Here is a 16,364-nt window from a genome sequence, read left to right on the forward strand (position 1 = left end):
TTAATGTGTAATATGGAAGAAGATATGCCAGCTTGACATAGTTTTGAACGAAATATGCGCTAGGAACCCCTCATTCCCGTGTCTCCGTATTAGGATTTATTTTTCTTTTCTTTTTAATTTCTATATTACCATTACTTTTCTTTGTTCGTTTTCTATTTTTTTTTAATTTTTTTTTTTCAAAATTTCATCATATTCCCCTTTCACTCCACGTGCATTTTTGTTACAAATAAAAAAAAAACACTTCAAACGGTATCACGCACTTTATTTTCTGATTGGTTGTTGAAACGAAAAAAAAATTTATTTAAACATTAAAAACATTATAAAAACATTACAATCATAACGTTTACGTAACAAGAAGATGGAATTTACAAAATTAACTTCCGGGAAAATCAAACAAGCCCCGCTCGCGGCCGCACGTACCCAGCACCGTATTTATTTAGTCTTCCGAGGAACAGCTACGTTTGTACGTGGATCATTTTACTCTAAAAAACACTATCGAATTACGCTCGTTTACACGGCCCTCGGAAATGACAATAGCGATCGAACAAATCATTTAAAATTCACGAACGAAATCGGACGAAGGAGTCGAGTAGCCAATAACGTGGTGTGGGCTTTGTTTAAATACCAGACGTTGCGTCGGAGAGGCATCGTGCGTCGGACAAACAGGCGGTCACACCCATCACTACATCGCGCTATATCGCGCTACATCGCAGAGCTTAGTCGCGTTTTAGACGAACAAACATATTACTAATACTGCTTAGCGTCGCACGACGCGCCCGATGGCTATCATCAAACTGTAAGGGGGGTGGCGGTGCTTTCAGAGAGGCTATACGGAGAGTGCATTAAAAGTGCGTTCGAAGCTTCGACGGGCTAACGGCTTGTGTTGTGACCAGGTGGCGCCCGCACCCCCCAAGAAGATTACAGATGCGACCCCTGTAACAAGAGTCTGTCCTCGCTGACGAGGCTCAAGCGACACATTCAGAACGTACACATGAGACCGTCCAGGGAGCCAGTGTGTAACATTTGCCAGCGCGTGTACTCCAGCCTGAACAGTCTGCGCAACCACAAGTCGATCTACCACCGCAAGCAGCCCGCGCCGCCCGCGCCCGGCCCCTTCTACCCCGTCAACTGACCCCCCGCGCGGCCGCCACCCTAACCAGCCACCTACTCTCGCCATACTCTTGCCCTTAGATCGTTAAGTTTACATTGTAACTGTGCAGTCTGTCGCGACATGTTCCTAACGTTTGTAAATAGCATAGTTATGCATGCGCATCGCAAAACCTTTACCTAATCTGTATGTATGTATCGGTGCTAAACGCTAAACGCTAACGCTAATCGGGGCGACCGACGCTCGGAACCAATTGGGACGTCCACGATCGGTACACGCATAACCACCAACGATGTTCGTATTGAAAGCGCATTAGTCAAGCCGTAGCTGTCACTTAATGTAACGTCGCGCCTGAGTGGTACCCGGTGCCGATTGGTTCCCGAGGGCGGGTCGCGAGGCCTCGTCCGTTGACTAATGCGCTAATGTTGGTTGTTATGTGTGGCGCAGTGGGTCCCCTGGGCGCGGGCCACCGGTGCGAGGTGTGCGGCAAGCTGCTGTCCACGCGGCTGACCCTCAAGCGCCACACGGAGCAGCAACACCTCCAGCCGCTGCACTCGGCGCGCTGCACGCTCTGCCACAAGGTCTTCCGCACGCTCAACTCGCTCAACAACCACAAGAGCATCTACCACCGTCGCCAGCGCAACCCGCCGCCCCTCTCCCAGCCGCAGAACCTCTCCACTGCGCCGGAGCCCAAACTCAACCCTCCCCACCACAACATCGACTTCTACAAATTCAAAGACCAATTCAATGTCTAACAACATCCTTCCGCTGGCCCTTTCAGTTTATATGAAGTTTATTAACGAATAGATTTTCATGATTACGTCCTTATTTATTGGAAAATGATTAGATATAGAGTTCAGATTTTGTTGATGATTTAAAGAGTATGTACTCTGTTAGGACATTCATTTGTTCTTTGAAGTCGTAGGGAGTGTGGTCGGCGATGATCCATCGCCACGAGAACATTCCAGAGCGGGGCTGGACCGCGGAAGATGTGTCACATCGCACCCTTTGCCCTTTGCCCTTGAGTGCGTGCAATACTGCGGTATAATTAATTCCTAGTGAACTTTTAACACGATGTTAAATTATGTGCGACAATAAGCGAATATATGAAACTATTTTGAGAAAAGATGAAAAATCTTGGTGCTGTAAATTTATATATTTAGGCTTAAATTTATATTGATCGAACGTTGTTCGTATATAAACTAAACAAATGAGGCATATTATTTTCACGTTGTGTTCAATATCCGGCATTATTTTTAATTTCTGTATCTATTTGCATGATCTCAGTTTTAGGTATATTCGAGATTACTAAATCAAATTTATTAAAAAATATATAACGTTCTAACTAAAAATTTTTATATACACAGATTTATGATTGGCTAAGGAGGCTTCCATTTATTTATTTAGGTTGTTTTTTAAGACTGAAATTTCACAGAGATATAGCACCAGAAAAGAAAAAGAAATAATTTTATGACGATATACATATCCGCAGACGCACTACATTACAATACCGGACACTAAGAAAACATACATACAAACATAACAGCAAGATGATTACGTTTATTTGCAAAAGTAGTTATTTCACATACAAACTAGCGCTTCGACAGTGAATCACTAAGTGCCATTCTGTTTATTTGTGGCTATTTTTCGTTTTTTTTTTTTTTAATTTCTTAGTCGTAATAGAAACTTGTGTTCGTTACTTTTTGTTGATTAGAATTAGTGTTTTTTTTTTCTTTTTGTTTCTCTATTGCTTTTTTTGAAATATAATTATTTTCATTGGAAGCGACCGTAACATGATGAGGCTACACAGACACACACAAACTATTACTTTAAGAATTTAGGTCGCATTGACTATAGCCATTTTATCATTTATAGTCAAGGGAGGACGATAGGCGAAAAAACGCGCGTTGTAGACGCGACGTTAAAATTTAGTCGCATTTAATAAAACTCACTGTCTCTCCCTAGTTTTTTTTTGTTATAAAAATTCTACCACTATAGGTAATAGAATAATAATTTTAAACTAAAAACTCAGTGTTTTAATGTTCCTAAATTAATTAACTAAATATTGTGAATTTTTCGAGAAAATAACGTTCCATACTGTAATAACTTTTTGCTTGCCATAAATAATAGATATTAAATGCCAAACTTCAAATAGCTAGTAGTTTCATATACATATATACATAATTATAACAATAGCTATAAACAATTATTTAAGTTATGTTCATATACTTTCAACAGCAACTGAATTGTTAATTACTTTCATATAATCTGGGCGTTTTCATTTAAATGTGTTTTTAATGTAATTTTATTTTTCTAGTTAAATGATCATCACATTTTCCGATTTTCAGTCACTGTTACTTCATTTTTTAAATAGGCTAATTAGGTTATCTACGTAAAACTTGATTAATTGTATAACAATTATTTTACATTTAATTAGTGCCTGCTTTACGTATATTGTGTTCTGACATTATGATACACATATAAAAGACATAATTCGCGGTATACAACTGAAGTTTTTCAGAAATGTGTTTGAAACACACTTTTTGCTTTACACTTAATTAAGAAGTATGAGAGGCTTACTAAAATTATTATTTTTATAATACTAACAAGTTATATCGTTCTGTTGTTATTGCTAGTTAAATATTGCTTATTTAGTTGTAGGGACGCGCGGATGACGCATGACGGTCGAAATTATTTTGATGCGTTTTAAAAACCGCTCTTTACGCTAACGCCGCGTTTTCGCCGCTCGTCTGCGCACAATTTAGGCTTTATTCATAATTTTGTCCAATTGGAAGACTAGTGATTTGGTGCTAAATTAAAAAAAAAACGTGCTTTAGAAAAAACTCGTAGATAAAAATTTGGTACGGAATTCAAAATTCTCTCTCTTTCTCTCTCAAAAAAGTAATCTTTTCGCAACATTCCGTGTTTTTTACTAAAAGAAAAAGTGTTAAGTTTTTATTTGCAGATAATTGCAGAGTTTTGAAATAGTAAGAACGTAGATTTGTTGTTTTTTTTATTAATTATTTTTTGTCTTAGTACTTTAGTGGTAGTTCTTCTTGTTAATTTGGGTATGGGAATAATAACTTAGTTGACTATTTTAGAATAAGTGGTTTATCTGAATTTGTAATAGGTAATAGTGTCTACATTACTTTTTTTATTTTTAATTCTACAGGGATGTGCTGCAATGGCAGTGCGGTAAAAATAGTCGGCGATTTCTGTTGTGGCACAAGTAAATTATCGTTAATAATAAAAGTCTTTCTCGGATGAAATGCCAAAAGTAATAATGCGCTATAGACTGATTAGACTAAGAACGAGTTCGAAATTGTACACTATTAGGCGTATTATGTAGTTAAAAAATGTATTTACGGAAAAAAAAAAAGTAATTTTATAAAATGGCGGCATCAGGATATGGCGCGTGAACGGACGTGATAAATTTTTTTGGTATTATTAAACTCGAAATTTATTGTGAAATTTACGATCTTCTTTCGGTATTAGGTGTATAACGGATCTCAATGTTGATTTGAGGGCTAAGAACTACACCGTGTTCTAAGGAGCAGGACACATCCCTGTCAAAACAACACCCTAGTTAGGAATTTAGCAAGTTTAAGACTGTTTCTGTGACCTGTTATCTATCTAAAATGTTAAGGTAATGATTTTTTTATTATTATTTCAAAACGCGCACATTATGTGCCCGGCGACTATGTCTAATGTGTTCTTTATACTTCTTGTTGGAATTTTTTTACTTATTTTATAAGGTGTATCCCAAATTAATTTATTGGTTGTTGTATTGAAAAATTTTATATATTTTAGGTCGTTTATCAATTCGGCGATCTTTTTTTTTTTCGTTGTTGATTATTGGCATATTTATAAACCAGTCCATTACGTGAATTCCGGGGCGTTTGAAATTAGAAAAAAAAAAGAAAAAACAAAAGTAATTCGTGTTCCAATTTAAAACGTCAAGTTTTCGCAGTGCGTTATCGACTCTATCCTGTTTTTAAAAATCCAGAGACAATGGAGACATTCAGAAATGCAACGCTAAAATGAATGTCGGTGATTGCCACAAAAGTAATGGACTGCATCTAACACTTTAGGAGAACATCAATCACTTATTCATATCTAGTAATAATAAAAATAGGTTTTTTTCTTCTTTACTTTTTAATATATAATCGTGGTAAACTACTCATAAAAGTGTAACATGTAACCGTTAAACAGAACTTCATAAATCCTAATCGATGGTATGTCGTTTTTAAATAAAAACAATTATTCAGAATTTACTGTCGTTTTTTATTTAGAACATCCCCCTTGCCCTATAGAACATATTTTGTTCGGCTTGTATGTAACACAATGTAGATTATTATTTGTTTTAATCACGCTTCGCCAAGCCCGGCCATTTTGATTTTTTTTTTCGTTAATTTCCCGCCATTTCTCTGCATGTTTGTTTCTAACACCCTGTCATCGGCCTCCGCAGCTTTGCCATCATTTTTCGTTTTTTTTTAAATTATTATTATTGTTTCATTTCAATTTTATTATTTTCACGTTTTTTTATTTTTTCATTTTGTATTATTTAAAAAAAAAAAAACACTTGATTTTCAAAACATCTTTTGTCGATTATATCAACCGATTGTATAAAAGGGTTACCAATTAGAATATCAAAAACTCCCCAAAAAGTTAGGATGATTATTTTGTTTTGTACGCGCCCGGGGACCAACCCCACATTTGTTTTTTGTTTTTCCGATCTGTTTCCAGGTAAAAAGTTATTCTCGTGTACACTATGCGGGAAGGTACTGTGCTCAAAGGCCTCCCTGAAGAGACATATCGCTGACAAACACGCTGAGCGTCAGGAGGAGTACCGGTGTACCGTATGCGAGAGAGTGTATTGCTCGAGAAACTCCCTGATGACGCACATATACACCTACCACAAGTCGCGGCCAGGGGAGACGGATCAAATCCGGTTTTTTTAGTGACTACTCGGACGGAGTTGGCGCGGCATGCGGCAGCACTCGTCTAGCAAAGAGAACCAACACGAGACCAACCAACACTCGTCCGCCGTTCTTACCATCAATCACAAAGGTTAGATATTGCTTCCAGTAGACCAAAAAAAAAACAAACACGAAACTAGGTTTACGAAAAACGATCTAACTCATTAACAAAACGTTATTGTTTCCGATTTCTATTAGCGACTAAGCTAGGTTAAAGAATCCCTTTTCGTTTTTTTTTATATATATACATATGTATATTGTTTTCTTTGTTTTATTTATTTTTATTATTTGATTTTAGAAGTTTATTTGAAAGGTTATTATTTTGTATTACACCCCCTCCCCCGAGCCGAAGGCCCTCCCCTGTCGGGTTTCGCAGTTTTGACGTTGTTGTGTTGCTTGGAGCATGCTTCTATCATTTTTGTTATCACGTGTTTCTGTGTCATTGTGGTTGAAAAAGTTTCCATAAGATTTTGAATATTATAAAATCTCGTGATATTACTGTGTAGTTAGTCAATGTGTACAGTGCATTATTATCTTAGTATTTATATGACTATTACTATTAACCTCATACATTGTGCTATTATAAACTATAACTTTCAGATTGACGCGTAAGATTTAATTGAAATCATGCATAATTGAATGTCTTTTCATGTTGCCAGCTAACAAAATTCGGCTAATAGAGAGCGCACGAAAGCGAGTGTCAGATTAACAAATCGAGTTAATTTCGGTTTGCAGCTGTACCGCCCCTCCGTATGCCCCCGCCCACAGCCGGCGGCATCAACGAGCCCCAGGAGTGTCCGTACTGCCGCAGGACATTCTCTTGTTATTACTCGTTGAAACGACACTTCCAAGACAAGCACGAGCAGTCCGACACGCTGTACGTGTGCGAGTTCTGCCACCGGAGGTACAGGACCAAGAACTCGCTGACCACGCACAAGAGTCTGCAGCACCGCGGCTCCAGCGGCATGCTGAAGCGGCTGCTGAAGACGTCTGCGCTGCACAGCGCGCTGGCCCCGGCGCCGCACCACCTGTTCGACCTCGGCGCCGGCGACCACGCGCCGCAGCTGCCGCCCGGCCTCCAATGACCGCAGACGACGGCTTGAACCGGTGCCTACCCTCCGCGCGCCGAGCGTGTCCCGTCGTCGGTGGCCGGACACGCACGGCGAGCGGGCCCGACGCGGACTCGACACGGACACCATCCTCCATGTGCAATATAAACGGACTATGCCAAAACAATGCAGGAATACGCCGCATTTTATGGTTATTCGTATTATAATTAGTAAAATATTGACGTTAGGTTTAAAGTTACGTAAACAGTATTGTCGCCCGCGGCCGGTAGAGGTCGCTTAGTGTACGCTTCGAGGAACGGACTCCGCTTCGTGGCGAATGTTACATTACGGTGTAAGTGACGGCGTCTCCCATTGGGGACGTCCGGACAGTGTTCAATGTGACAATGTAATCCAGAGCAATACTAAAGTATTAATATTTCTAGTACTGCCAAATTTTATGCCAACTGTATTCTAAAGAGAACGTATGCATTTTTTAAATCACTTTTCGATAAATGTCTAGTGTCAAATTAGATTCGGTAACTGTACAAAAGATTAAACGTACAAATTTTAAACAGTATAAATATTAAAAGAACAAAGAAAATATTTTTTAATGTAACTTTTTCGGAATGCCAAAATTAAATTTACATATAAAATAATTAAAGAAAAAAAACAGATTATTTAGGAATTAATTATCAAAAACCCTTTAGATTAATGAAAATGTTGAATGTTGATTGAAATAAAATAAATTAAAAATAATATATTATTAAAGACTTCTTAGAATCTGATTTCGAGAGTACAAAAAAAGTTTTTATTGAACAATAATAATAATATACTTATTGTACGTGCGTTTGGCTTCAATAAAACTATCATAATCGTTGTATAAGTAGCCGTGCCTTCGTTCGTCTTCATGCCATTAAAATTATATTGAAAGAACTATTTGATGTGTATTGGATTGCGGCTGACGGGTCTGGTGGCGAACGAATTCTGACAGATGACGTTTCGAAAATGATATATTTAGGGATGCCAGCCTCCGGCGACTCCCCAGAATACAGGGTTCCGAGTGAGTGGCAGTTGCATAGGCAATAGAGGCGCCTGTGAGCCTAACGTGGGTCTTCGAAAAGCGGTTCGTCGATCGTATACGTGTGCATGATTTCAAATCATGAAACATTAAAAAATAATTAAAAAATTAATATAATCATTTCTTCTGTGTAAAAAATAAGTAGTTATTTAGGGTATTAATTAATAGAATTATTATGATTATTATTATTATTATTGTAATATGTATCCATTTTCGGAATTCTCTCTATCTCTTTACGAGTGTATAGTGGTTCTTATTTAAATATTGACCAACGTAGCAGACGTCTCTTTAATGAAAATTTATTAGATTATTATTATTATTATTATTAAAGTAATTATTATTATTCTCAAAAAGATAGAATTACTTTACCATAAGATGGCTGCAGATTGTTTTTTTTTTTTTTTTTATTGTAGGGAATTTGCTTGGACCGCAGTTTTTGTTTCAAAAAACTCCGTACATATCTGTTCAGGGTGACAGTAACAATTGAATAAAAAAAAACGAGATATCCATAGACTCTCACATATCACAAACTAAAAATACAAATATCATATTATTTTCTTTTATAAAAAAAAGGATTCACACAGTGATATTTCACAAAGCCAAAGAAATATGGGGATGCAATGCATTTATTTGATACAAATTGTTGTAAAGCATCAAAGAATATCTATCAGACACTATAATGACATAGTGCCATATCAAAATTGAATATAATCTCAATAATACCCGTACATGCATACATATCTAAGCACTGAAAGTGAAATTGTATAAGAAATAAGTAAAATAATATACATACATAAATGAACAAAATAATTATTAAAAAAAATGGCATAACATCATCCCCAATGCCCAAATTTACCTCCATATTTTATACCTCAATGGACACGTCACACAATACAGACTGTTTGATATTTTTGTTAGGAAATATAGTTTAAAAAAAAAACGACATAACAATTTTTTGCCTGAGCTTACAAAGGTAAAAGCAAGCGGGTAGTTTAAATATTGTATATATTTAACTTAGTTATAACATGATACATTGTCGTGGCATTTTTATTTTTCGATAATTTATGTATGTACGTCGCGTGATATTAACAAAAAAAAATAAAGTAATGATAATAATAGAATAGAACGATATGAAAGCATTAATATAAACTTTTCAAGAGACAAGAACATTTTAATATGAAGCGGAATAACGCGATTTTACTTTTTAACTTGACATTATCAGTACTGGCTGATGTTTCCCCAATCAGTAGGCATTACTCGAAGTTTAATTTATTTATTAATCTCGCATTTATTTAATTACGAGTACACGCCTAGTCGTGACCATGAAAACTGAAAAGGATTTGTATATAGCAAAGTGAGATAAACGCGAGCTTAAGACGACAAAGTCATTGACTGGAACTGTCGCTTCGACAGCTTCAAAGTTGTTATTAGACCCTATGAATAACTAGATTATTTACTCGTAGATTAGACCTATAGAAAGAGCGGAGTTCACAACAATTCAAAATTCAGCTTAAATACATCCAATACAATAAAGGGACAAGGGGTTATGTCAGTAAACATTAACATTTAAATAAGTAATTGTGTTATAGAATTATTTGTTTATTCTTTAATGTACACAGAAAAAAAAAAAAAACACTTTTGTGTCCTTTTGGAACAAATTTTAGTTTTGTGTACAAAGGGACTTAACTCATGATTTGTACAATAAACTTTACATCGCACAAATCAGTAATATACATAGCAGAAACTTGTTATGATTAAATAAAATAGCTAATAATTAAACAGACACGCAGCAACCTGGAAGCTATTTCAGTCTGATGACGGTAGTAGCAATTTGTGAGTCTGCCTTATTAAGGTCCTATAGTAACACTAAGCAATCATGTATGAGACTTCGATGTCGTATCTTAAAATGGCTCGGAATCATGGCGCAGGCTTTAACGCTGTCTACGGACTTTAGAATCCACTTAATCTGGAGGGTAGTCGCCTAATCTTCGACTGTAATAAGCCTCCATATTTAAGTCCATCAAGGAAATAACTACTGATTAACCTTTCTGTTCACAATGAACTCGGGACAAGTGTTGCAATGTCAAGTACATTAAAAAGTAAAATCGCGTTAGATACATGTTAGAGTCACACTTTAAGATAAAATAAAATATGATGGTATAGAGTTTTTTTTTTTTTTTTTTTCTATAAATAGTGAAGCTTAGGGATAATTAAATACAATCTTAAAGTTTGTTTATTGTTTTCGCTGTAAATTATAATTTGGCTGTTTAATTTGAGCTTAATTGTTAAATTCGTTGAAAATGGAAGGAAATTTTCCCACCTTTGTTGGTTTTTTTTTTCAAAATTTTTGATCTCAGGCTAGAGCTGCGAAATACATCAATATAGGGGACAGCCTTCGGTGATTGTTATTAGGTCTTATTAATGTATAGAACGTGTTAGTTTTTATTTTACGTGTCGGCAACTTTTTGTTTTTGTTTTTTTTTTTCAAATTCGAAATTACAGCAGCGAAATCAATAATTTTCGAAAGTATGTATCGCAATGTATACCAAAATAAAATGCATTTTTATATAAATCGTAAGTTTAAAGTGAGAATATTTTTTTTTAAATATAAAATACTTTTTTTTTAATGCATTCTGAATATTACGCAGATTATGTTTCGGAATTTCTTCGCCAGCTTCTTTAATAATTAACTTCGAACTGACTGTGTTATTAACTAGTGTTGTACAAATATAATTCAGCTAACGTGTTGCCTTCGATACAGTACAACTATTCAATAGACAATAGTTTATAAATTTAATGTAATTCTAGCTACTTTAACGACATACGGGAAAGAAAATACTTAGCCAAACGAAATTAACGTAAATTCGATAAATGAAATAAATAATTTAAAATATACAAGATACAATACAGAAATACCTCATTTAATATGAAAAAAAAAAAAAAAAGTTTAAATATTTTTCAGGCATATATTATATACCTAGTTAAATAATGTTAATCTGTTAATATAAAACTACGCTGTTTGGTATTCTGTTTAACATCGCTAAAGACGTTTTAAATTATTTTTCGCAAATGGCAACAAATTAAAATTCACATACGGTCTACTTTACGATTTAATTCGAAACAATTTTATGTAAAACTTATTTCATAATTATTTACAGATAATAAAACTGAAACCCCCGGAAACTGATCCGTCTCAAGATATTAATAGTGGTAAATGAATAAATATACTATCTTATACTTAAACTCCATAATGTTCTCGATTATGAAAAAATAAGACGAAGTTCACAAAATAAATTCACAAAATAAAACATAAAATAAAATATTTATTTATCTATGAACAGAAACATTTTCTTAGAAAAAAAAAATAAGGAAATGTTTTGTTTTTTTTTCATTTTCACAAGTATTACCTCCAATATTATTAAGTATTACCGTCGTTATATCTTTTTTTTTTTAATGTATTAACGAAATAAATATGTAGAATTTAAATCAGGGACTTGTCCGTCAAACGGGCGGACCACAGTTCTACCTACCACACCGCAAAGTTAACTGTATGTCAGTGGTTTTTATATATATGGTTTTTATAACATAGTTGGCGCGCGCAGTTCTGTGCGCGTTTTAGAAGTTATACTTCTCTTGCGCTAAAAAAATATTAAATAGCCCTTAAATTGAAAACATCTCCCGTTTTTTTACAATCAACAACAGCACTAATATATCTCTATAGTACATTGACCGTCGAGATTTTGAATACAAAAAAAAAATTCGAACGTTATGAATGAAAAAATTCAAGGGTTATCCGAACTAAAAATCTACACCAAAATTTTTTAATCTGTGCTAGGGCTGTACACGTGTCAAAAGAAGTATAAGTTCAGTGAAATACATTATTATATACTGTAAAGTTCAAATTTATTATAATTGTTACATAGTTTATTCACATACATACGCTTCTTCTGCATATAAAGAACGAGAACGCTTATTATCTCGCTTGCACGCGAGTCGAGCGAGCAGAGACAGGTCGACTGAACCAGATTAGCCTAGAACAAAAAAGGGTTGCGGTATTTTATTATTTCATTAACTATAGTTTTGATTTATTAAAACGTAGCTTAAGATTTTTGTACATTGCAGCAGGAAAACAACAGAAGAAAAAAAAAAGTCAATGCACACTGGTTCTTTTGGCCACAGAGACGATCCCGTACTTTGTCTGCAAAAGCAGTAAATTATTTTGTTGTAACCTTTCACAATAAAAATGCAATAGTTTCAGCGGACTTATTTTGATTTTAGAGTACAATTGTTCAATGTTCTATTATATTGACTCGATCGAGATCGTAATATGTCCGTGCCCAGTTCATGCCATAGTCTTGTTTTTATTATTGAAATAATTTAATAGTTCGATCGGGAATTCACTGTCGTTGGAAATGTCGAATAAATAAACTCTTCTAGAAATATATATCGAAGGATGACATAGCTCTACTAGCTCTATTGTTAACAAAATGGCGCCTAACTTTTTTTCCACGGAAGTACCTACTCAATGTACGAAGGAAACTAAGTAAGTATTTTTTTTATTTAAGCTACAAATTCTAACAAGTGCAATATCATATATTCGATATATATACGAAGAGTTTGTTATATTAAATCGATATTAATATATCAACGCCGATAGCTTTAATATTAATATTGTAAATTATATAAACCGTATCTTCCAGTTAATATAATTAATTATTATACATTTAGAACAATAGTTTTCAATCTACCACAATACCTCAGTATCATAGATTATATAATATGTAATATAATTAAGATACATTCAAACAATAAAAGCAGATTTTTCGTTTTTTTACGGCCAAAATTGAAATGGGTTATATTTAAAAAAATCGATTTATTTTTTTCAATTCTACACAATATCTAGTCCTATTTTTGTTTTTAAAAGATCGAAAAATCTGCTCATGAACTACACTTTATACTAGGTGTAGTTTCCGTAAACTCAAAGTGCACTTACTTAAATAAAAATAAATATATTATGTAGTTTTTTAGATTTCCCGATCGAACGAGACCGTTTTTATCAGCTCCTTTTACAGTACATAAATAAATAGATATTTACAAATAATTATACACGTATGACATACAATATGACAGTTATTAGATTATACAAATAAAAATAGGTATAGCGGGATGATTTTGCTACAGCGCGCCATCTTCCTTTCTTTTCCTGTCTTTTTTTTTAAATTATAACCAAATGTCGATTTGCTCAAATTTTTCTCCAAAGTGTAATAGTACATTGGCAATGTTTTTGGCAAAATCGCTCCGCCGTCTCTTGTTACGGTTGAATGACCCGATTTTATACAGACAGAAATATTTTTTTACGAAATCTATAAGAATGAGAAACGTTTTATGAATGAACAAGTTATTTAAGCGGCAATTTTTATTCTAATATTTCTGTACAATATATTTTTGCTGACACACTTAGGTTTAAGATTTTTTCTTTTTTTTTTTTAATTTTTCATAATTTAATTTGTATGCACGATCTGCGTTTTATTAGCAACTTTTTTTCTTATAAGCTAGCGTCTAAATGGTGCGTGCTCGCGATACATAGTCATTTCACTAAAAATAAATTAAAATTTTTAAATTAATATATTATAGAATTTAATTTATTCAAAAGCTCTGAGAATTTTTACTACTTAGTCGTGAGCAGGTATCATGCGAGACAAATTATTAAGCCTAAACTTATTATTGTGTTACTAATTCGTAATGGTTATAATTTGCCATCGTTGATCAAAGAAATACGTGTTAATACATTTAGTTGAGTTTCGTTATACTTTTATAGACGTAACGGGTGGGTTTAGGGCGAGGAATGTAAAAAAATGTTTAAAATAGTATTGCGTAACGATTGGTATTAAGATTTAGGCGTGGTTGGGCCCGTAGGTCCGTAGGCTTTCTTGAAAAATATATTGTTGTAATTTTTAACATCTTATTAAGTCGGTAAAGAAACTTAAAGTACTATTGTTGTAGGTACGAAGTGAGTTATTATTGTTTTAGTCACTGTTTACTGTTTACGGATATTAATGCCGAAATAATTCATAAGATCGAGAAGACACACGTGGCGCCATCCATACGCCACAACTGGAAACATTTGAATCGCATCAACAAAATCTTATGGACTTATGATGACAGCGGAGAGAAATACCTTCTGTTTGTTTGTCCATTATTCTGTTTATCCTGTGTATTAGAAATACCCACATTTCGTCATTTCCGCGATCGATGCCAAAAGTAAATTACAGATTTGACAAAACGTTGTATCGCGTTAAAGAATACAATAAAATCTTCGTTTTTTCGGCGTCTATTGATGTAAGACAATGTAATAAGGTTGAGGTAATTGCAATGACTACGTAGACACGGCTTAGGTTGTATCTAAAATGAATCGTATCGTGGACTATCAACAAAAGACCACACAAGGTCAGTCTGTAAATTCTTGTAGAAGGCATCTGTTCAGCAGGAGACGTCTTTCTGAGACTGAAAATTAATTTGGAATTTTATCTAAATTGTTACCTACGTAAACTTTATATTCAGTGATTAAAACAATCATGTACTATACTTGTTTTGATGTTGTTTATATAAATGTGATTAAGGAATCAATTCGGGTTGACCATCGCATCGATTTTAATTGTAGGAATTTGACATCCCTAGTGAAACTCAATAACAAAATAAAATAAAGATTATTTTATTGAAAAATAATTGTCGAATGAATCTATTTAAAGGATAATCCATGTTTTTTTTAAGGAATTTTGTGACCTGGTAACTAAGACCTTTAAGTCATATCTTGATAATCCGTGTTTGGATGATGTCAACTTAAATTATGCACGTATTATTATACATACAACAGATGTCAAATTTCAACATAAATTGTTTACGGGGTGACTGACCATTGCAACAAAAATGAATAATGAACTGCTAAAGCAACTTGATTGTTACAAAAGTTACTAAAATCATTTGTTTGTTTGTTTGATAACAATCAAATTGAAGGTTATTTTGAGATAAAAGGCGTTAAATTTGAAAGGTTTCGTCACCTCCGACATCGCTGGTAGGCTACATATCAATTTAGTCGGAAAACTTAGTACTATAAGTATCTTTGAATCTGGCTCATCGAAACTTGCTTGTTTCAAAGCTGTCTTAGTTTTTTCATAAAAAACGGAAGATGAATGTTTTTTCAAATTCTCATGGAATGTATAACAAGTTGGATGTAAAAGTATAAAATAAACTCGCAGTGATTCCATTGATGATGTCTTATTTGAGTATTGTTTTATTTTGACTTCCCCTCGACTTTCCTTTCTAACTTTAATATCGTGTTTTGACCAATCACAAAATTTGATGGGTCTAGTTAATCAGAATGCGCGTTTGGGATGGTATGGACATGTGATGAGACGAAATAAAAATGAGATTGGTAAGAGAATGTTAACTATGAGTGTGAAAGGATATAGAGAAAGAGGTAGACCTAAGAAGAAATGGATGGATTGCGTGACGATATGTGTAAGAGAGGAGTGAGCGAAGAAATAGTTTAAGATAGAGGAGTATGGAAGGAGAAAACATGTTCCGCCGGCCCCAGGTGACTGGGAGAAAGGCAGGAGAAGATGAAGATGACTATTGAATCAGAATGTAGACTGACACTGGATTTGATAGGAAAAATCTAGATGCGCAGACCAATACGCTCCCCCTGGAAGCTATCGGAGCATATAAAACCGTGAAAACAGCGTAAGTTGTGAAGTCAAATCCACTAAAGACTATATTTTATACGCGAATAACGTGGTTAACGTTTCTCACAACTTTAGTTGCTACAGTTAGTACCTACACCTCAACATCTCAGTACCTCTTCGCACGTTTCCAGACTGGTTTCTTCTAAGGAGCCATTTATATATTCCATAAGCTAGAAGCAGTTAGTCAGATAGTTGCCAGATCACCCAATTTAAAGAATCCATACGATTTTGACAAAGTGAATGTAATACTGACGTACTAGTTAGGAGTTCCCCAAATTAGTTTTGCATTAGTTAGTTGAATTCGCATACTCAAGTAACGCCTCAATACCCATAAGTTATTTCGTTTTATCTTACCTGACATGTCCGGTGGTCTGATCACAAATCTACTTCATACTATAACATAAATAG

The 16,364-nt window shown here is 34.5% G+C and overlaps 1 protein-coding gene across 8 annotated transcripts in view; it reads left to right on the forward strand.

Annotated features, from left to right (window-relative positions):
- The window catches only part of br (broad-complex core protein), a 160,483-nt gene extending 144,991 nt beyond the window's left edge, over positions 1 to 15,492 (forward strand). For 4 of the 8 annotated variants that reach the window (XM_089729303.1, XM_089729306.1, XM_089729304.1 and 1 more), the window contains one exon: positions 1,556 to 5,382. In XM_089729303.1, the coding sequence (XP_089585429.1) occupies positions 1,556 to 1,863 (308 nt within the window). In that variant the 3' untranslated portion in view covers positions 1,864 to 5,382. Of the gene's footprint in view, positions 1 to 893; positions 5,383 to 5,854; positions 6,179 to 6,822 lie in introns of those variants that run through there. The other 4 variants (XR_016323446.1, XR_016323445.1, XM_089729308.1 and 1 more) reach the window with 4 other exon arrangements.
- The last annotated feature ends 872 nt before the right edge of the window (positions 15,493 to 16,364 follow it).

This window comes from Bombyx mandarina, chromosome 08 (genome assembly GCF_030267445.1).
Source record: "Bombyx mandarina strain Sakado chromosome 08, ASM3026744v2".
Taxonomy (NCBI): Eukaryota; Metazoa; Arthropoda; class Insecta; order Lepidoptera; family Bombycidae; genus Bombyx; species Bombyx mandarina.